The following is a 21150-nucleotide window of genomic DNA, read 5'->3' on the forward strand; positions in this document are numbered from 1 at the left end:
CAGAGCACAAGCTTCATCAGAGGGTTTTGTGTTAGTACTACATAAAACATCTACAAAAGGAGGAGGTCAAGAGAACCAATAAAGGAAATATTTTTTCTTTCCTTTCACAAAACTACAAAAAGTAACCAAGAAAGAAAGGAAAAAACGAAGAACACAAAGGGAAAAAAATGCAAGCTGCTTCGGTAAATAGCTTCTCTTTGTTCGATGTTGTTGTTGGAAGTTTTTCATTCGGTGAAACAACGAACCAATCCTCATTTTATTTACTTTTTTTTTTTTTTTTAGTTTTCTGGTATTTATTTTTTAATTCAACAAAAATTCTCAATGTTTTGTTCTTCTAGTGCTTAACGACCAAGTCCTCCTCGAATCCCTTGTCTTATACATACACATTAAGACAAGGAGAGCTTCATGGGTTTCTTTTCGGTTGTTTAAACTTTTAATTTTGAAAAAAAAATTGGAAAATAAAATCTGAGCTTTATCGATCTCTTTTGTTCTTGCGGATCGTGAGTACATACATGTTTACATGCTTCTTTTTGATAAGAGTCTTTTAACTTTTTGTCTTCTTTGTCTGAAATCTGATCTGCAGCTCTCAAAGAATTGGCGTTTTGATAGTACTGTGGGTCCAGAAGACATAGATCCTTCGTCATTTCAAGGTATACGTTATCTTCTTCTTGTCGACGTGAATGTCTTTTTGTCTTATCATTGCTCTAGTCTGACGCGTTTATATGCTTTTAGGTCATTAACGCGACGTCGTTTTAACATGATCATATACGCTTATTGATTAATCCCCCCCATTGTGGATAATATTGGTTGTTCTTGACAAAGTTTTGAATAAATTTTACCCCAAAAAGTCATAATAATTTTTTTTTGTTATTCTTATTCATTTTATACTTGCAATACGATTATGTTGAGGAGATTTTAGGGTTAGAGGATTGTGCTTTTTGCTTGTGCAGGTATTGTGTGCACTGACTTTCCAAAAAAGAAAGGTCTGAGCGTAAGTGAGAGGAGGGAACTGATCCACGCATTGTCGAACCAGCCAGAAGAAGCATCAGAGCTTTTAAACTCATGGAGCCGAGATGAGATAATGAAGATCATATGTGCAGAGATGGGGAAAGAGAGGAAGTACACTGGTCTAGCCAAACCGAAACTCATAGAAACCCTACTCAAACTTGTGTCTCGTCCTCTCGGAGAAACCTCTCCTTGTCCTCACCGTAAAAGAAAATCGAAAAAGAAACGGAAGACGACGGCCAGTTACATCATTTGCTGCGAGAATATAGCTTGTAGAGCTGCGCTTGGAACCGAGGACGCCTTTTGCAGACGATGTTCTTGCTGCGTTTGTCAGAACTTTGATGAAGATAAAGATCCGAGTCTGTGGCTTACTTGCGAGGCTTGTGGGTTGTCTTGTCATTTGGAATGTGCTTTGGAGCAAGCGAGGTATGGGATTGGGTGTGGTGATGATGAAGTAGAAAGAGCGGTTGATGGTAGGTTTTACTGCGTGTTTTGCGGCAAAGATAATGACTTGCTCGGGTAAGAACATACAATTGAAAGGAGATTTGTTTGAAGGATGTGTAATGTAATAATATATGTGTATGTACTTACAGATGCTGGAGGCAACAAGTGAAGGTGGCGAAAGAGACTCAACGTGTGGATGTTTTTTGCTACCGTGTTTCATTAGGACAGAAGCTGTTGAGAGGTACAAGGAAGTATCAATATCTGTTGGAACTGATGAATGAGGCGGTGAAGAAGCTAGAGAGTGATGTGGGTCCGTTATCGATGAAGATGGCTAGCGGTATGGTCCAAAGGCTTTCTTCAGGGTCACAAGTTCAGAAGCTGTGTTCTCTGGCAATGGAAGCTGTGGACAAAATGGTCTCACCGCCATTAGCATCTGTTTCAGGACAAGGTTATTTTTCTGTTCTCACTTATGTTTTGACGGCAGACGATGTTGACTTTAGTTCTTGTTAGGTGACAAGTTGAGCGTGAGAGTAGAAGAGATTCAAGCAAGTTCAGTCACTGTCGTCAGATTAGACTCCGAGGAACCGTCATCTTCTTCACAAAACCTCACGGGTTTCAGGTTGTTTTGCCGAAAGACGAAGGAGGACGGAGAGTGCTCGTCCCAGGTGAATTGTGTTGTTCATCAACCTGAGACGAGGTCTACCATCCAAGCACTTGAACCCGTGACCGAGTTCTGTCCGAGGGTCGTGGCCTTTAACGAGGAAGGCGACTTAGATGAATCTGAGCTTGAGTTCTCAACGTTGAAGGATGAAGCTGGGAACATGCAAGGCCTATTGACAAACTCTAGCACTGGTCTTTGTAGCAATCCATCTTTACCCGAAGATGCATCTAATAATGTCCTTACAAGCTGCTGCAAAGAAAATGGCGACAATGACAACGCTGAAGTAGAATCCGAGCTTGAAGACGAGAGGCTCGTAAAAAGGAAAGTTAACGAGATAGAGGGAAGAGAGGTGCTTATAATAACACCCTGCAGGAGAGATACTTATAAGGGCAAGCAAGAAGGGAACAAAAGATCCAAACCAAGAACAGCAACCGTGAACGAGAAACCCAAGACCAATGTAGCAAAAGGAGATAATGACTTGGGTTATATCGTGAAGACCATTAGATGCTTAGAGCAAGAAGGGCATATAGACAAGAGTTTCAGGGAAAGGTTCTTGACATGGTATAGCTTAAGAGCTACACATCGTGAAGTCAGAGTTGTGAAGCTTTTTGTGGAGACATTCACGGACGATCTATCCTCTCTGGGACAACAGCTAGTGCATACATTCTCAGAATGCATGGTCAGTAAGAGATCATCAACAACTGGCGTTGTTGTACCTGATGGAGTCTGCCTCAAGCTCTGGCATTAGAATCTTCTGAAATCTGTCTCTATCAATTTTCTTAAATATTCTAAAAAAAAACATAACGATATCTTATGTAACTTCCGCCAACGCTACCTTTGCTTCTAATGTATAGTGCAAAAATCAAAACCAACATGCATAATTTCAACTAAATCATAGTCTGAAAGATTACATCCATGACATAAACAACTCCAAATCCACCCCCAAAAATAAGAAAGAACTCAAGAGATGTTTTCTAAATTCTTAAGAGTACATGTTTGATCTCTAAAGGAGATTAGAACAGAGCCTGGGGTTTAGGGTAGAATTGCGGTAAAAGACTAACTTGGAAATGCAGCTCAAACTCTCATCATCTGCAAGATAGGTTACATAGAAGAGTTAAAATGGTGAGGCAAAACGATAACATAGAGTGCAAAGAGTCACAACAAGATAGGTTTAGCTAACGATGATATCTTCCTTAGCTAAGCGAATCAATCATACTACTAAAAACCTATAGCTTAACATATCTTCTAACTCAATCACAGAGATTGTCACTAACCTTGAGCAATCATCTTAGCGGTTACGCTCAGCAGGCAAAGGACGGTTAAAGCCACCGCGACGGTTCATGTACTGCCTCGGCTGCCGCTTGGTAACAGCCCTAATCCCACTCACATCAGCTCCTTCAACATGCTTCCCTTTCGTCGAGTCGAATCCCGTTGGAATCCCTAACATCTTCATCATCTCCATCTCGTTCACATCCATCCCTTCCTCCTCCTCCTCCGCCGCGGTTGTTTCGCCTCCGCCGCCGCCGCCGCTCGGTTGTTTATCGTTTTTCTTAGCAAGCGGTTTAGCGACCTCGTCGACGGAGTCAGACGCAGGTTTTTTTGCGGCTTCTCTCCTTCTCGTCTTCCTCTGAGCCCTGGCGAGGCCGTTTCCGAGACGGAGAGGGAGTCCTGCGCCTGTGGTGTCGATTACGGTCACGGTCAATCGAGCGGGAGCGGGAACGATACCTCTCCGGAGAGCGTGCGTGGCGAGGAGGACGAGCGTGGTGGTGGTCTGGAGTGCGAGATCGGGATTTCTTGCTCCTCAGCCCTCGGTCACGGTCACGCTCTCTATCTCTGTCACGATCACGGCCGCGGTCATCTCTATCGCGGCGTCTATCACGATCACGGTCCCTATCCCTATCTCGCTCGCGTCGGTCGCGCTCTGACATGGTGGTGATGCGACTGAAGACGGTGGTTGGTTGTGCGCGCAGGGGTTTTTGCTTTTAACTAACTTCCCCCGTGTGTGAGAGAGTCTCTCAGGTCAAAGCCCATTAAAGACATTATGGGCTTGTGTCTTTGTACAATTAAAAGCCCATACCATTAAGAAGTTACGGAGCAATCAAAGTGTTCGGTATGGTACTTGGTAGTACTACGCAAACAGACCGTTTAACTAAACATCAAACCCATTTCAGCTGAACTATGTATTAACGTTGGTTTAGACCTATATATACTACAATGATTTCATTAGAATGTAAAATCATATCTAATCCGACGACAAAGATTAATACTTAGTTCAACTGAAATGGTTAACGATATGAGCTTAGTTCTATGATATAAGCTTAACGATATTCAATTATCTTATAAAGATTCCACGCACTCTGGACCATAACCCAAATGAATCCTAAAATCAAGTATAACCAAAATTACTTAAACTTTTCTGCTAAAGTTTGATGTTCGATCTGAGAAATTGATTCATTTATAGTACAGACTACCCCACATGGAGAATATAAAAATCTTTTTAAAGGTAAGCAGTTTAGCTTCACGCATAAACAATATTTATTAGTTTTCACTTTTCACAATTAATTATAACTAATATCTTTTACATATCACTGAAATAGGTTTTTCCTATAAAAACATATAAACTATAATTATATGTCTTAAATAATAATTTGATGAATATTTTTTAATGTTACAACGTGACAATGTCTACATTTTTAAGATGTTCCAAAATTTGTAAAAGGGACGTGAGAGAACAAGTGGGTTTGGTCGGTCGTTTCTTTACACTTATGCAACATTCTCTATTCATCCATATCTCCTTCCACGAGATGCTCAAATTCCCCACTATATAAATTCCTTTATTTTAATTTTGAAAAGAAAATTTAAGTTTCAGATATTTACGTATTGTAGTTTACATAAAAACACTAAAGATTATATTGTTACTATTGAGAATAATAACATCAAAATCACAAACAGCGTTGGTCCAACGATCTTCCAACAAAGCACCATGCACGATTCGATTTCATCATTTACTCACACTCACACCTCACATTTGTTTCTTTTTTTCTCCTTCTCTCGTTTGTTATACTCATATTACTATCATGCGTTATGTTTTGACCTTTTAACATTACTAGTTTTTTTTTCTTTTCTGAAACTATTAACATTTCTACTTTTAAAGACTTTTTGGCTGTTCTAAAATCCTAGTAACTTTCAGTAGTCTTTTTGTTCAGAAGTAACCTTCAAAAGCTAGTTAACTATGATGAGTTAACCTTGAGGTAAGATCGTGGGACCTGAAGAACGTGAGATGCATCAAAGGCAAAGTCCAAAGTAATTACGTCATTGTTAGTGGATTGTGTACGTGAAGGTGTACGAACAATAATTCTACATGTGTTGCGAGCCTGCTTGATCTATCCCCACAATCCAACTTATTTCTAATTACTTTTCATAAATTCGTTTGTATCATAACTAATAAAACACCTACAATAACACAACTTGTAATATGCACGATGGTTTCTTTATTATGCTTGCGTGCATGATTGTTCCTAACGAATTTATTTTAATACCATTTGAATGTACCGTTAAAAAAAGAATGTACCGTTTAGTACTTTGAATGCACCACTTTTATATATTACTGACTTCACTATAAGTACTGTAGATGGTTTGATACTTATCTGGTCATATTTATTTACTCAACGCATTTTTATTATCATGCAACCGATTTCAACAAAATTGAATATATGAGCATATTTCTAAAATGCTTTATTGCCCCAAAAAAGAAAAAAGAAACGTATGCCAATTAGCTCTCTTTTTTTCTCTGGTGCATGTCAGAGCAAAAGAAAATTTACAGAAAGCTTTTTTTTGGGGGGGGGGGGGGGGGGGGAGGGGGGTTCAAATCTACTGAAAGTTTTAAAACATAAACTTATCCTATTATGCATAGTATTTTTAGTTCTATTTTTTTAAATCTCAAGTCAATGAAAGCCGATCAAAATCTGAAAATTGTCATTAATTATCCATAGATTATGTTATTATCTAGATTTAAGAAGATGTTAATCTGTTAATATATTCCTGAAATATATATTTTCTTCAAAAAAATTATATACAATAGTACCATGAAATTAAAGCGTAAAACTTGAGAGAGATATCTGTCAGGTAGAACATGATAAGACAATAACGTCCCCCTCGATGAAATTCAGGAACAGAACTAGTCTACCAGACCTGGTCTCTCCAATAGTCAAATAGTAAAATCTGACCGAGTTAATATGAATTAATTATATGACATACTTAAAACACGTCAAAGTGACAATAATATGATTTTCTTTTTCTTGTCAAAGTGATGATATTTATCTTTTAAGAATCTATTATAATTAGGTCAACTTTTTTTATAAAAAGAGACGATAATTCTTCAGAATAATAACCTTTTCCGAAATATACGATTGGGAGACCTAAACGCTGTCGTATAACTACGCAAGGGATATAAATAGAGCCACCAAATAGCCAACGTAGTTCACATTCACTTGCTTTCTTTTCTCCAAAGAATCTGGTTCGTTTCAATTTATTTTCTGTCCGTTTTTTGTATACTCGAATATATCTTCATCATCGCTACTTTCCCTTGCTTAACTTTTCAGCAGTTTTTCTGAATAGTTTTTAACGATTTTTTCCTTTGTGTTTTGGTTTTAATGAAGGCACAGAGCTAGGAAAGCATGGTGGGTGGTGGTTCTCTTGAGGATATCAAGAACGAGAATGTTGATTTGGTATGAACTCTTTCTTGTTTTTAAACAACTATGTATTTAAATTCCTGATATTAATTTTAGTTGCGTTTGTTTAATGTTTTGGTGAATTTTTCAAACGTAAATTTGTCAACAATATGTTGCTTGAGTTTGATTATGTTTTAACGCTTGAGCTCCACTTATACATCGATTCAATCGTTGTTTTGGTCGATATGAGGGAATACAATCCATGAAAAAACTCATACTACTTCTGATTTATCGGCGTCTTTCACGTATTTCTTATAATTCCTACTCGATTTTGGAAGTTGATTCTATTCAAATCACAGAATCACGAGAATTTGCCTAGTCAATTATGTTAAGTGCTTACCAAATAAAGCAGTAGTATTATTAAGTAGGACTCTTTTACTTTCACATGATTCGTTTTCTGTTTACCTAATTTGAAAACGGTTTAAACTGGGGCTTCTAGCTCAGTTGGTAAAGGGTTCACAGCTGTGAGTTCCGCCACCTGGGTTCGAATTCCGGCCACTGGGGAATTAACATTTCGGCAATCGCCAGGGACAGAGGACCGACATGTGGCAACACGTGACTAGTCTGGACCACTTCGGTGGGGCCAGGATACCTCTGTATAATTCAAAAAAAAAAAAAATTTGAAAACGGTTTCTTAGAAAGGTTATTAGTCAAATTGTTAGAGATAATTAGTACGTTTTGGAGTTTTCATATTCACGGGAAATCGTTTCATCATCAATTGTATAACTACTTCCCTAGATGAACCTAAACTTCAATATATATTCACCTTATTTTCTGGACTCGGTTAATGATCTTATGCTATATTGACGGATTTGCCCCTGTTATTATAAAATAGGATCTTAATAGTTTTAAGGATAAATTTGTATTTAAAATTGTAAGTATTAATTTTCTTTATTTAATTTATTTGAATACAAGAGTTTTACTATTTTTCTTTTTGTTTTAGCTTTATCATCTTCTAATTATTCTGATAGTTTAGTATGTTTGTTTGTTTTGTTCAGACGGGTTAACTTTAATTGTTAGTAGAAACATTTAGCATATATCTGATCGATCAGAACATTAGCATATATCGTATCTATAACGTTTTCAGTTCAACATAGAATACAATATCATCGTTTGAGTTGGGACACTTATTTGTTATTTGCATAACATATTTAATAATATTACCGACTTTTGATAAACCTTGGTTCATGTTCATGTTTTATTTATTGCAGGAGAAAATCCCTATTGAAGAAGTGTTCCAGCAGTTGAAGTGCTCCAGAGATGGACTATCTGGAGCAGAAGGAGAGAGCAGACTCCAACTCTTTGGTCCCAACAAACTCGAGGAGAAGAAGGTAACCCTAAACTTTTTATATGTAGTTTTTGTTGTGACTTAACAAATATAAGTGAAGATACTAATCACAAAAAAAAACAAAAAAAAAAACAGGAAAGCAAGATACTTAAGTTCTTGGGGTTTATGTGGAACCCTCTCTCTTGGGTGATGGAAGCAGCTGCAATCATGGCTATTGCCTTGGCTAATGGCGATGGACGTCCTCCTGATTGGCAAGACTTTGTTGGTATTGTTTGTCTTTTGGTTATTAACTCAACCATCAGCTTTTGGGAAGAAAACAATGCTGGAAACGCTGCTGCTGCCCTCATGGCTGGTCTTGCTCCCAAAACAAAGGTTCACATAGTTTAACTCTCATCTGCTTTCACCTATCATGTTTTTTTTTTTTTTTGTATTAACAGTGTTTGTTTTCTTATCTCAGGTTCTAAGAGATGGCAAATGGAGTGAGCAAGAAGCTTCTATTCTTGTCCCTGGAGATATCGTGAGCATCAAGCTAGGTGACATCATCCCTGCTGATGCACGTCTCCTCGAAGGAGACGCTTTAAAAGTTGACCAGTCTGCTTTAACCGGTGAGTCCCTCCCCGCTACAAAAGGTCCAGGTGAAGAAGTCTTCTCCGGCTCTACTTGCAAGCAAGGTGAGATCGAAGCGGTTGTGATAGCCACAGGAGTCCACACCTTCTTCGGCAAAGCTGCTCATCTTGTTGACAACACAAACCAAGTGGGACACTTCCAGAAAGTCCTCACCGCAATAGGAAACTTCTGCATCATCTCAATCGCTGTCGGTATTGTCATTGAGATCATAGTCATGTACCCTATCCAGCGCAGAAAGTACAGAGACGGTATAGATAACCTCCTGGTGCTTTTGATCGGTGGGATCCCTATTGCAATGCCTACTGTCTTGTCTGTGACGATGGCCATTGGCTCCCACAAGCTGTCTGAACAAGGAGCTATCACTAAGAGAATGACTGCTATTGAAGAGATGGCTGGCATGGATGTTCTGTGCAGTGATAAGACTGGTACTCTGACGCTGAACAAGCTGAGTGTTGACAAGAATCTGATTGAGGTTTGTGCAAGAGGCGTTGAGAAGGAAGAGGTCTTGCTTTTCGCTGCAAGAGCTTCAAGAACAGAGAATCAAGATGCTATTGATGCTGCTATGGTTGGTATGCTTGCTGATCCCAAAGAGGCGAGAGCTGGTATCAGAGAGATTCACTTCTTCCCATTCAATCCAGTTGACAAGAGAACCGCACTTACTTACATTGATGGTAATGGAGACTGGCACCGTGTAAGCAAAGGAGCTCCAGAGCAGGTAAACTAGATTCTGACTTTAGTGTTACTTGCAAGTCAAGTAATGTCTCTAACCTTTTTGATGATATATTCAGATTCTTGACCTGTGCAACGCAAGAGCTGATCTGAGGAAGAGAGTCCACTCAGCAATTGATAAGTACGCTGAGCGTGGACTTAGGTCACTAGCCGTTGCGAGACAGACAGTACCTGAGAAGACAAAAGAAAGCCCTGGTGGTCCATGGGAGTTCGTTGGTGTGTTGCCTTTGTTTGATCCTCCAAGACATGATAGTGCAGACACCATAAGGAGAGCTTTAGACCTTGGTGTCAACGTCAAGATGATTACAGGTGATCAACTTGCTATTGCCAAAGAGACTGGACGCAGGCTAGGGATGGGATCAAACATGTACCCATCAGCTTCACTACTTGGTAACCATAAAGATGCAAACCTAGCTTCTATTCCCGTTGAAGAGCTCATTGAGAAGGCTGATGGCTTTGCTGGTGTCTTCCCAGGTTGGTTAACAAGAGTTTCGTTGTGTTCATAAGCTTACACTCTCTCTCACTCTCTCTCTCTCTTACACGCTCCTTCTTTGTTTACGTAGAGCACAAGTATGAGATTGTGAAGAAGTTGCAAGATTTGAAGCATATCTGTGGAATGACTGGTGATGGAGTGAATGATGCTCCTGCTTTGAAAAGAGCTGATATTGGTATAGCTGTTGCTGATGCTACAGACGCTGCACGTGGCGCTTCTGACATTGTTCTCACCGAGCCTGGTCTTAGTGTTATCATCAGTGCGGTCCTAACCAGCCGAGCTATCTTCCAAAGAATGAAGAACTACACAGTGAGTGTGCTCTGCTCTCTTTTATAAACTATAACTTCGTCTTATAGTACATTTTTCTAATCACCAATGTCACTTTTGTTTTGTAACAGATTTATGCAGTCTCAATCACCATTCGTATAGTGGTAAGTAATCAAACTTGTATGTATTCTTGAATATTTTTATCAGATAATATTTTTTTTGTTTATGGTCTCTCTTTGTATCTTGTTTGCAGTTTGGGTTCATGCTCATTGCTTTGATATGGAAATTCGATTTTTCGCCATTCATGGTTTTGATCATTGCTATCTTGAACGATGGAACAATCATGACCATCTCAAAGGACAAAGTGGTGCCTTCTCCTACACCAGATAGCTGGAAACTCAAAGAGATCTTCGCAACCGGCATTGTCCTTGGAGGCTACATGGCTATAGTGACTGTTGTTTTCTTCTGGGCTGCTTACAGAACCGACTTCTTCCCGGTATGTATATCTATTTATATAAACAATCTCTTTCTAAAATCACACAAGCATATAACTATGTTTTTGTTTCTTGTTTCTTTTAGAGAACATTCCATGTGAGAGACTTGAGAGGCAATGAACATGAGATGATGTCTGCTTTGTACTTACAAGTCAGTATTGTTAGCCAAGCTCTTATCTTCGTCACTCGTTCAAGAGGCTGGTCGTTTCTTGAACGACCTGGTTGGCTCTTGCTTATTGCCTTCTGGATTGCACAAGCGGTATAAAGCATTTAAACATATGGTTCTGTTTTCTGCTTTCTAGATTCATAAACTTATCTCCTCACTGATTCATATACTCTGATGTTTGTAGATTGCAACTGCTGTTGCTGTTTTGGCAGACTGGGAGTTTGCAAGAATCAAAGGAATAGGGCTTGGATGGGCTGGTGTTATCTGGCTTTACAGTATTGTCTTTTACATTCCATTAGATATGCTTAAGTTTGCAATCCGGTACATACTATCTGGAACTGCATGGAACAATCTCATTGACAACAAGGTATGTTTCTTGTTTCTTAGTTACTTGTTTTTTACGTTATTCTTGTTTTGTTACGTGTTCTTAAGACCAACACTATCTTTCTTTGTCTCTCTTTTTTTTTTCTTAAGACTGCGTTTACTACTAAGCAAAACTATGGGATAGAGGAGAGAGAGGCACAATGGGCTCTCGCACAGAGGACTTTACACGGTCTTCAAAACCAAGAAACGGCTAATGTTTTCCCTGAGAAAGGTGGCTACAGAGAACTGTCTGAGATCGCTGAGCAAGCCAAGAGACGAGCTGAGATCGCTAGGTAATGATAAATATTTGATTCTTTAGCAAGTAGAAATTCAAATACAGAGACGCCGACGATATATGAGGGTTTCTTGTCGATCAAGTTAACGTTATGGTGTTGATGTGTTGTTATTGTTTGTTCCTTGAAGGCTTAGGGAACTTCATACGCTTAAAGGACATGTAGAGTCAGTGGTGAAGCTTAAGGGACTTGACATTGAGACAGCTGGTCACTACACCGTTTGATAACAAGGTGGACTCAGAGAGATGATTAAGGAAGAAGATCGTTTGTTTAAGGGATGATAATGATGATAATATCATCATAAGATGAGAGGGAATAAAATGTTGTTTTTGTTTATGTTTTGTGTTTAATTCCTCTAAAACTCCTGAGGTTTTTCTTCTTCTTCCTTGATTTTAGACTTAATTATAATTGTGTTTTCAGTTTGCTCTGTGTTGGAAAAAAAAGAAGATAATATAATATTTTCTTACGTTTATACAATTTTGTTTGTCTTTAGACCAATATAACAAAATTATAAATTTACTGGCCTGAAAATTGCTTAATTTTTTATTTATAATTTTACCATCCTCTTTTTTCCTCCTTATTATTCTTATTTTCTTACACTGATACAAGAAAAACTAATATACGATTATATGGAATTTCTAAAGTGAAGAGCATCAATGAAAAAAAGGCAATCAAAATAGAGGAATAGAAAAATATTCCCATATTGTGTTAAAGAAAAGAATAATATTCTCATATTTATAAAGCCTTTTACAAACAAAAAAAAATTCTCATATTTATCTTGGTCCAAAGAGAATATCGGGGTCCGGTTTGATGAGTAGCGGTTCTATTATTTCTTCGGATCGATTTTGATACACATAACCGGATATCCTAATCCGTTGTGGATACTGGATACACGTGCTCCTGAGTAGACCACTAGTTATAACCCACGTGGCAATCACTTTATCACAAAGCCGAAAGCTAGAAAAGAGAAAAAACGAGGAGACGAGAAATATCTCTTTAGAAACAGAACAGAACAGAGAGACACAAAAATGTATTTCGCAGCCATAGCTTCTTCACGACATAGCTTTTTGTCAGACTCTTTCAGTTCCCGACACAGCTTCAAACCCAGACACAGTAATAAGCTCACACGTACCAATTCAATATGTTGCAAATCTCCACACCACGACGACGAAACTGATTCTTCTCGGTATTTTTATTTGTTTTACAAGACTTTTTCGTTCTGATGTCGAAAATTTTGCTTTTATTCCATTAATATTTTTGTTAATTATTTATTAGGAAAAATGAGAATCAGCTGGCGAAATTAGCAATCGCGACGTTAGCGGTTGGCGTTTTGGCTTTGGGATCCGTTGGAGATGATGCGTCTGCGGCTAAGAGCGGCGGAAGAATCGGTGGTCAAGCGTTTCGGTCTTCAGCTCCTCGGCCTCCTCCTAGAATTAACAACCGATCGAGGTAATTATCTAAGGTCTTATTTTGATTTTAATTATGTGCTTGCATGTTAAGCATAATAATCTCTAAATAAAATCTCCAAATAAAAGAGGTTTCATAAATGGGCCTTACCGATCTCATGTCCACTTATAGCCCACTACAATCAAACTTTAAGGCACTTGTATTTTGTACACTTTTGACAGTTTAAACCCAAAATTACAACCTAATAACGACCGAGAGTTATCACTTGGTTGATGGTTGTGTAGTTATTCTCCAAATAAACTCACAAACTTTAGCTTATGTATCAAACACGTAAACGTAAGTTATACAAAAAAATAGAAACTAATAAAATGTTATACTGATGATTGATATTATTTGTTAACTTTTTCGAATGTAAATGCAGACACAAACATAACATTGACTTAGTTCCGTTTATAATCCTTAACGTATAGATTTCTCTTTACAGGACCAACATCTACGTGAATCCTCAGGTTGCACCACCTTTGATCGGTGGCTATGGATATGGCTACGGCGGTTGGGGATGGTCACCGTTTTCTTACTTTGCCCCCGGTCCTGCGGTGGCAGTTGGTGGCGGCGGTGGCTTCGACCTCCTCGTCCTCTTCATGTTTTTTGGAGCCGCTTCAGCCGTGGCCAGAAACGTTTTCCGATCAAGAAATGAAGAAGATGACGAAGATGACTATTAGGGCTGGGAAAGAATAAAATCAGAGAGGCATGTCTTATTACAAACATAGTCTGTTGGGCTTAGGCCCAAACTTCTTGGCCCATACTTTAATATCCTTCAAAGTCCAGCTTCAAGATACCTGCACACAAAGACGTCGGTTAGTATATGGATTCGTACGTAACTAAGAAAAGTAAAGTACGTAAGCTAAAGGAAATTGCCAAGTCGGTGCTGGCTGCATTATATAAAGGAATGGGAGCTCAAGTCGAAAGATGATCCGAAACACAAGAAATAGAACAAAGAGGGAGTCGGGAGAGAGATCGGGTAGAAGAAACTTAGGAGACATTGTCGAGTCATGTCGCTCCGGGATAGAGTTTCTTTGATCTCTCATATTCTTTGTTGTGTCTTTTCTATTGAGCGCTTAGAGCGTTTGTGTAAACCCTTTGATTGATAGTGGATGTTGTGGGAGACGGTTCCCACCCCAGAGGTACCGCAAGGGAACTGGGTTAAAAATCTTGTGTCGTTAAGCAATCAAAAGATCGATAAATTCCTAACAAGTGGTATCAGAGCAATCCAGGTTTTGATTGCGGGTATTGAAGAAATCAAAGAGTCTGAAAAGAATCGCAAAGAAGAAAGATAAAGCTATCTATTCTTCAAGGAAACTGTGATCCATCGTCTCCAAGACTCGAGGTTGAAAGATCAAAGGGTAAAAGCACAAAGCGTCGAAGCAGTAACATTCATCTCAAAGGAGTTGAACAAGATCGGTATCGAAAGTCTTCCTAACAAGGTTGGAAGTTAGGCGGCGGGTTCCATTACTCATGGCGGTACGAAGTGTGTTCAAGGATCTATCGAAACATGAAGTTGTTTCAAGAGATTTTAGGTCAAGGTGGAGATGAGGTTAGCGCTTCAGGTCAAGGTGGCGGTGTTTCAGGAAACGTCAGAAGAAGTTGACGGAGATGATCAAGGATTCAAGGAAGATCATCAAGGAGCTATATTTCAGAATTTATCATGCAAGGAATAGGAGACTGCATGTTCTGGGTGATTGGTGCTCGCAGTGAAATATGCAAAGGGTTTTGTGTCGATAGTCTTTCTAACAAGGGAGTTAGACGGCGTGTCCTGTTTTTCATAAACAGCGGTACAAGACATGTATATGTTCGCATTGTTGGAGGGGATGTCAAAGTTGGTGACGTCTAGTACTCTTAAGAACATGAGTAAGACTCCAAGATATACAAAAGCATGATTATTGAGAATATAGCAAAGATGGATGCATAAGAAAAGAGATGCATGGAGAGAAGAAAAACAGGAAAAAGAAGCTCACGTGAGGAAGCATTTAATGGATCAGAAGAATCTGATGATAGGTTCCAAAGCATGGTGTGATGCAAGCACTCACCAAAGTGTTAGAGAGTTAACAATAAATGCAACGATTATTGTTTTCTGGATTTGGTTTTACAGCTGGAGAGGATCACAAGTCGAGGTGTGACAGGAAGTTGCTGTAAAAAAAAAGGAAGCCTCAAGTGTCATAGTTCATGGAATGACAAGAAGATGGAGTTTCAGCTAGGAGAGATATCATGGGGTCTAGAAGTGATATCAAGGAGAGCTGTTACAAAGAGATGTGTCAAGAACGTCAACGGCAGTTGGCGTGAGACAAAAGTTAAAAGGAAACTAGCCGAACGGTGCTTAACGGTTAGAAAGGATCAGGTTAAACAAGAAGTTTGGACTGGGGTTTGTGTCGAAAGTCTGTCTAGCGGGTTAGCTTGATGGCGTGTTCTGTTCGGGATAACGGCGGTACAAAAAGAGGAGTCCAAGACTATGGTGTTTAAGGCACAAGGGTTTTGAAGCAGGGATTGCTTTCAAGTTCAAAGCATGTACGGTTCAGGTTTAATGCAATTGATTCAAGGAAGAAATTGATTCTAAGATCAAGTGCACATGATAAGAATCAAAAGGATATGAAAGGGAATCAAGTTGCAAGAGGTCAAAGTGATCGATGGTTTGTTAAATAAAAAAAAAACAATATAAGGTTTTGAGAAGGTTACCTACGAAAGGTACAAAGCTATGGTGAAGTGATATTCGCTTCAGGTGGAGCAGCTGCAGGAAAAGCAAAGGAAATTGTTTCAGGTGGAGCAGCTGCAAGAAAATAAAATAAAAAAAAAAAAAAAAAAGAGTTTACCTCGAGTTATCAGCACAGCTGAGGAGATGCGGTTGTTCATCGGAGAAGCTGTTAAGAGAAGACAAGAAAACAGAGGTTCAAGGAATTTATAATCTCAAAGATACAAGCTACAGTCATCAGGATAAGGGATTGACTAAGAGCGAGTGGGTACTGGAGATTACATTGGGTAATGGCCTCGAAGCCTTATGCCAGAGGATGCAAAGATTCATGTTGAAGTTGCATCAAGTTATGTTCACTATCAAGGGAATAATCAAAGGGTTAAGGCCAACGTCAAGTATTACGTACTCTTAATGGTGCAGAGAAGTGGTCGAAAGTTGCAGTAGCTGTGGTGAAGCAGCTCCAGGTGGAGTAATGGCGAGAAGGACACCGCAGGGAGATGCAGAGAGGAATGCGGCAAGAAACGTCACTATTGATGGCTCCGGTGGGTCTCGTTAGAGACAGTGGTGCATCAACGATGATCGAGATTCAACAGCAGAAAGGGAAGCTTGTGATAAAGATCATCAAACAGAGAAATTGCCAAAGGTCGTCACTGTCAAGAAAAATGAAAGTTCATGGTTTTTTCAACTTCTAATAGAGGCAAATCAAGAGCTCTTATAAGTAAAATCAAGCATCAGAAAAGACTTACTGGAAACTGCAGAACTCCGGTAAGATTGATCAACTTGATTCAGGCAAAACAAGATTCACCATTAATGAAGAATCGCGATCTTCAGTATCGATGGTGGGTCTTGAACGGTGGAGAACCATCAACGGCTGCGCAATGATGGTTAAGTGTTACTGGAGAGCAAGATGAAGTCTTTAGAAGTTGAATCGGTTCGCATCACTTGGAAAACACGAGCCGTAGGAGCTGTCATCTGAAACGGTGAAACAAAGTTCATTGTTGCAGAGGTGCGACGGTATGAACGAGAGGAAGTGATACGCAGAGAAGTGAAGGTAGAAAGTTTAGGGTCTAAAGGTGGAGATTGTTGGGCTTAGGCCCAAACTTCTTGGCCCATACTTTAATATCCTTCAAAGTCCAGCTTCAAGATACCTGCACACAAAGACGTCGGTTAGTATATGGATTCGTACGTAACTAAGAAAAGTAAAGTACGTAAGCTAAAGGAAATTGCCAAGTCGGTGCTGGCTGCATTATATAAAGGAATGGGAGCTCAAGTCGAAAGATGATCCGAAACACAAGAAATAGAACAAAGAGGGAGTCGGGAGAGAGATCGGGTAGAAGAAACTTAGGAGACATTGTCGAGTCATGTCGCTCCGGGATAGAGTTTCTTTGATCTCTCATATTCTTTGTTGTGTCTTTTCTATTGAGCGCTTAGAGCGTTTGTGTAAACCCTTTGATTGATAGTGGATGTTGTGGGAGACGGTTCCCACCCCAGAGGTACCGCAAGGGAACTGGGTTAAAAATCTTGTGTCGTTAAGCAATCAAAAGATCGATAAATTCCTAACATAGTCGAATATACGATTTTGTGTTAAAAGTTAATGATGGAAAAGACGGTTTGTAATTTGTAAACCTTGAGACAAGTTACTAAGAACAATCTGAAAAACTTATATAGCTAAACTCAAATTGAAACATTCTCAGAATTTCAAATTTAACATATTTTCTGTTTTTGTTGATACTTTATATTTTAAGTTCTATCCCTTCTCTATAATCATCCCTATTAAGTTTCTAAAACCAATTAAAGAATTAAAGAAAATATGTATACAGAAAACAAAATACTTAGTGATTTATCGGTGCTAAATCAGATACAAAAGAAAAAAAAGGTCAAGAAGACAAAAAAAGAAGAAAAAGATAGTCAGTGAATTAACAAAAATCAAGAACTTCGGTTAATACTAAGCCCTTGAAAGAGCCAATGAGGTCTCTTCTTCTCTCGATCCAATGACGTCGTACTTGAGCTGCTCATAGGCGTGTTTGGTCCACTACTTTCTTGGTTATTACTGTTATTGTTATTATTGCTCTGATTATTACAGTTATCTGATGATGATCTTAACGACGTTGTCGATGAGTAGTCCATGTCCTTGTTCGTAGATGAAGAAGACATTCCAATGCTCAATGTCAGTTCTAGTTCGCTCTCTTCAATATGATCCGTCGTTTTGTTCCTGACTCTAACCTCACTTTCGAGGTCTATGTCTGACCAGGTTCCGGTTCTCTCTCTTGGACCGGTTAGGTCTTTGTTGTTAATAGTACAATATTGGCTTCTATGTTTGAGCTGGTCCATCATCATTTTCTGTATCTTATATACTCTATGTAGCTCTCGTACCTGCGATAATCATTTTGTTATATATATGGTTTATCTCAAACCTAATTAGAACAATTAATCCAATCCAAACCAAACAGAAGTTTTGAGCACATTATAGTTTAGTTGGATCTAAAAGAAAAAACAAATGTTAATCTAAGTATATAAACATGCATATAGAAATGGAGTACCGTATATACTGAACTTGTGCAATGAGTACATAATCTAGGTAATAAATATATGTAATTCGTTTGTAACCAAAGACTATCCTTTTTATTATCATTACTGATATCCAAAAAGTTTTGCTTAATATAAACGGAAAAGGGAAATTAAACTCAAGGCAAAACTACATTAATAAATAAAAATCGAGTTTGAATCACTCCAAGCAGATGCGTATATATACTTGATTTTTTTTTACTTCGGTTACTTTAACAAAAAATGAAAAATCTGATGTCCTAAACCAAAACTGAACACGAGACAAGATTGAATAATAAAACCAATTATATGCACGTGTTACTATATATATATATTATATATATATAAAGTATAAACACGTACCTGTTGCTTGAAAACATCTTCTTGGGTTTGCATTGTATGTCTGATCGATTCAGCTTTTTGCTTTTCAAGAGACCTATCCATTGACCTTATAACAAAATCTCCTTCTTCCTCCTCTTTGTTGTCTGTCAACGTCACCTTTGAAGATTTTCTTTGACCATGTACACCAAATCTGATAAATCCACTACGCTCAGCACTCTTTAACCCAGATGAGTTTGTCGTAATTGGCTCAACAATCTTTGTTCCCATGCCTGAAATGTAGAGTCACACACTTCATAACCATTTGATGATTGTTAAAAAACACATACCAAAGAAAGAACCCTAATTTCACTTAAATTGTATGTGTGTGTATACATGTGATTATGATGTTGATGGAGTAATCGTCAGAAGCCACTACTAGTACTTGAAGTGACGGGTTTATAGACAAAAGAAGGTTGACTAGTGGGGCACACTGTTGAATTTGAGTAGATTCTCTCTCATTGTCTAATTCTCTCAATGCCAAGTTTTTTAGTGGAATCAAAATGTCTTTCTGATCACCACCAAATCAATGGATACACAAGTTAGACCACAAATTACTGGGTCATAGTTTTTCTTAAAATGTTGTTAGTAATCAGAGAAGTGGAAGATTAGAAATTTCAAAATGAGAATGACTAAAGCTAATTTTCTGACAAAAATGATATTCCACGATTTTTTTTTAGTTTTTGGACAACATCATGCACGACTTCTCCCACCAATAATAAGATAACATTACAAAACCATTTTTAACGGAAATTGAATTATTTACTTTCGTAACCTATGCAAAATATCTAGACTATTTCTTTTAAAACTATACTATTCATGAAAAGGCATTGCTATGAAAATTAGATATCTTAATCTTATGTAGTAATTGACCAAAATAATAATAATAATAATCTTATGTAGTAAATGATTCAAAAATATTATTCTATAATTAAATGGATTTAATAATGATGCAAAATAGTACCATAATATCATTTTCACTACTAAAGTTCAAAATAGAATGATTAGACTCTTCAATTGCAATGTGTGGTGAAGATTGGCAACGGACGATGAGAAAAGAGCAAATTGTTGATTTTTTCAGTTGCTTTTTGGATAAGCATTTCTATAGAATATGAGAAATTAAGAATTATTAAGAGGAAATCGATAGACTATACAAAACAAACAAAAACACTATTCGAGCAGTCAGTTTATTAAAATCAAATAAGATTTTCTTATTAGTATAACTTGATGATCATGCGAATATCGTTATTTTCTATTAAAAAGAATATTTACTATAAATCGGTCATATCGTTCATAATGCTCTTGCATTCATGCTAAGTTTCCACTGATACTTGTTTCCTTCAATGTTTTTAAAATTTGTCTACACACAAATCATATCGATAAGACTTATCTATGACTCATGTACTTACATCTGTGATCTATATATATACACACGCGCATGGACATAAAAGCCATGAGAAGATCATGTCTTGCATATATTTGTAGGGAACCAAATTAGATACCCCAATAGGATAAGACAAGGACAATAATTTGGTCAAAAGATAACGTTTATTAAGTTCAAAGATAACGTTTATACTTTATACGTTTGTGATATATATGTATATTTCTTTTAAATATCTGTTTGGCTATCAACATTTGATTATCAACTATACTATTCTTTTTTTTTTGAATTATACAGAGGTATCATGACCCCACCGAAATGGTTCAGACTAATCACGTGTTGCCACATGTCGGTCCTCTGTCCCTGGCGATGCCGAAATGTTAATTCCCCAGTGGCCGGGATTCGAATCCAGGTGGCGGAACTCACAGCTGTGAACCCTTTACCAACTGAGCTAGAAGCCCCGGTTCAACTATACTATTCACAGAGGTCCTGAAATTTAAAAAAACTTAAGCCAATTTGTAATTTTCTTTTTCTCTTACATATACATATATTTGTATTATACATGTGTGCAGAAATACCACTTGTATATAGATCTGTTCCGTTGTATAAACGCACACACATATACATGTATGATGTATAGCAACCCTTTCTATAAATCTAGATTAAAAAAAACCTTTCTATAAATAGTTCATCACCTCCATCGATCTGTAAAATACCCACCGAAATGAATATATATGTACTCTATAAAAGTTACCATAAAGTTACCTGAAAAGAAGAGTGGCCAAGCTGTGATTCTCTCCAAAGAAGATCATTGATTACATGCATGTTCTATGCTCATGCCACAATACTCACTCACTTAGAGAATCCCTTCAAGACGCACTGCACTTACCTTATACAAAATGTTTCTTTACCAATTTCTCCAAGACATAATAATAAGTAATCCAGAATCTGAGAGATTACTTTAAGATTTTGCCAACATCAATATAAAGCAGTGTGGAAGGGGAGATAGAGATATAGAAAGAGGAGGGTAGAGAGAGAAGAGGGAATAATGGGAACGGGCAGCTAAGGCCAGAGGATGCTTTGAAATAAGGATTAATAAAAAATACTAATATCTTGTGATTGAAGCTACTTAGTTTT

At 38.0% G+C, this 21150-nt stretch overlaps 5 protein-coding genes and 1 long non-coding RNA gene across 8 annotated transcripts; 3 read left to right on the forward strand and 3 right to left on the reverse strand.

Annotated features, from left to right (window-relative positions):
- LOC108817783 (protein VERNALIZATION INSENSITIVE 3) lies at positions 1 to 2860 on the forward strand. The gene is made up of 5 exons (XM_018590577.2): positions 1 to 182; positions 584 to 650; positions 951 to 1524; positions 1599 to 1897; positions 1960 to 2860. Exons 1-5 carry the CDS (start codon positions 168 to 170, stop codon positions 2856 to 2858), a joined length of 1854 nt encoding a protein of 617 aa, XP_018446079.2. The 5' UTR covers positions 1 to 167; the 3' UTR covers positions 2859 to 2860.
- A 110-nt stretch (positions 2861 to 2970) lies between these two features.
- On the reverse strand, positions 2971 to 4084 carry LOC108817792 (uncharacterized). Its single transcript, XM_057002615.1, is given in 3 exon segments — positions 2971 to 3199; positions 3385 to 3701; positions 3703 to 4084. Coding segments are annotated over 2 exon segments (639 nt in total). The 5' UTR covers positions 4039 to 4084; the 3' UTR covers positions 2971 to 3199; positions 3385 to 3398.
- A 2479-nt stretch (positions 4085 to 6563) lies between these two features.
- On the forward strand, positions 6564 to 12037 carry LOC108842352 (ATPase 3, plasma membrane-type). Its single transcript, XM_018615228.2, has 13 exons — positions 6564 to 6626; positions 6769 to 6837; positions 8052 to 8171; positions 8264 to 8500; positions 8586 to 9470; positions 9544 to 9958; positions 10048 to 10286; positions 10376 to 10408; positions 10498 to 10740; positions 10824 to 10997; positions 11089 to 11271; positions 11379 to 11560; positions 11691 to 12037. The coding sequence occupies exons 2-13, from the start codon at positions 6787 to 6789 to the stop codon at positions 11782 to 11784; spliced, it is 2856 nt and encodes a 951-aa protein (XP_018470730.1). The 5' UTR covers positions 6564 to 6626; positions 6769 to 6786; the 3' UTR covers positions 11785 to 12037.
- Positions 12038 to 12535: 498 nt separating this feature from the next.
- On the forward strand, positions 12536 to 17397 carry LOC108842353 (uncharacterized). Its single transcript, XM_057002622.1, has 4 exons — positions 12536 to 12746; positions 12836 to 13009; positions 13452 to 13730; positions 17269 to 17397. Exons 1-3 carry the CDS (start codon positions 12589 to 12591, stop codon positions 13687 to 13689), a joined length of 570 nt encoding a protein of 189 aa, XP_056858602.1. The 5' UTR covers positions 12536 to 12588; the 3' UTR covers positions 13690 to 13730; positions 17269 to 17397.
- LOC130507892 (uncharacterized) lies at positions 13652 to 17262 on the reverse strand. The gene is made up of 5 exons (XR_008942520.1): positions 16457 to 17262; positions 15993 to 16360; positions 15832 to 15879; positions 15698 to 15749; positions 13652 to 13806 (listed from the first exon to the last, which is right to left on the reverse strand). It is a non-coding gene; the product is annotated as an uncharacterized LOC130507892 (long non-coding RNA).
- A 128-nt stretch (positions 17398 to 17525) lies between the features above and the next one.
- Positions 17526 to 21092, reverse strand: LOC108842354 (uncharacterized). Of its 3 annotated transcripts, none has more exons than XM_057002620.1 (4): positions 20779 to 21092; positions 18969 to 19143; positions 18618 to 18865; positions 17526 to 18083 (listed from the first exon to the last, which is right to left on the reverse strand). In XM_057002620.1, the coding sequence occupies exons 1-4, from the start codon at positions 20836 to 20838 to the stop codon at positions 17637 to 17639; spliced, it is 930 nt and encodes a 309-aa protein (XP_056858600.1). In that variant the 5' UTR covers positions 20839 to 21092; the 3' UTR covers positions 17526 to 17636. The 3 variants fall into 3 exon arrangements, with proteins under 3 accessions (XP_056858600.1, XP_056858601.1, XP_018470733.1); XM_057002621.1 differs by lacking the exon at positions 18969 to 19143 and adding an exon at positions 20328 to 20502; XM_018615231.2 differs by lacking the exon at positions 18969 to 19143.
- Between the last annotated feature and the right edge of the window lie 58 nt (positions 21093 to 21150).

The sequence above is a fragment of the Raphanus sativus genome, chromosome 2 (genome assembly GCF_000801105.2).
Source record: "Raphanus sativus cultivar WK10039 chromosome 2, ASM80110v3, whole genome shotgun sequence".
Lineage (NCBI taxonomy): Eukaryota > Viridiplantae > Streptophyta > Magnoliopsida > Brassicales > Brassicaceae > Raphanus > Raphanus sativus.

Excerpts from the sequence above, each read along its gene's own strand:
- LOC108842354 (XM_057002620.1), bottom strand. The coding sequence starts at position 20,838 with ATGCATGTAATCAATGATCTTCTTTGGAGAGAATCACAGCTTGGCCAC. Across the intron at positions 19,144-20,778 it reads TTGGCCACTCTTCTTTTCAG|AAAGACATTTTGATTCCACT; the intron begins GTAACTTTATGG and ends GGTGGTGATCAG. Across the intron at positions 18,084-18,617 it reads AAGATGTTTTCAAGCAACAG|GTACGAGAGCTACATAGAGT; the intron begins GTACGTGTTTAT and ends TGATTATCGCAG.
- LOC108842353 (XM_057002622.1), top strand. The coding sequence starts at position 12,589 with ATGTATTTCGCAGCCATAGCTTCTTCACGACATAGCTTTTTGTCAGAC. Across the intron at positions 12,747-12,835 it reads GACGAAACTGATTCTTCTCG|GAAAAATGAGAATCAGCTGG; the intron begins GTATTTTTATTT and ends ATTATTTATTAG. Across the intron at positions 13,010-13,451 it reads AGAATTAACAACCGATCGAG|GACCAACATCTACGTGAATC; the intron begins GTAATTATCTAA and ends TTCTCTTTACAG.
- LOC108817783 (XM_018590577.2), top strand. Across the intron at positions 651-950 it reads AGATCCTTCGTCATTTCAAG|GTATTGTGTGCACTGACTTT; the intron begins GTATACGTTATC and ends TTGCTTGTGCAG. Across the intron at positions 1,898-1,959 it reads AGCATCTGTTTCAGGACAAG|GTGACAAGTTGAGCGTGAGA; the intron begins GTTATTTTTCTG and ends AGTTCTTGTTAG.
- LOC108842352 (XM_018615228.2), top strand. The coding sequence starts at position 6,787 with ATGGTGGGTGGTGGTTCTCTTGAGGATATCAAGAACGAGAATGTTGAT. Across the intron at positions 9,959-10,047 it reads CTTTGCTGGTGTCTTCCCAG|AGCACAAGTATGAGATTGTG; the intron begins GTTGGTTAACAA and ends TTGTTTACGTAG. Across the intron at positions 10,287-10,375 it reads AAAGAATGAAGAACTACACA|ATTTATGCAGTCTCAATCAC; the intron begins GTGAGTGTGCTC and ends GTTTTGTAACAG.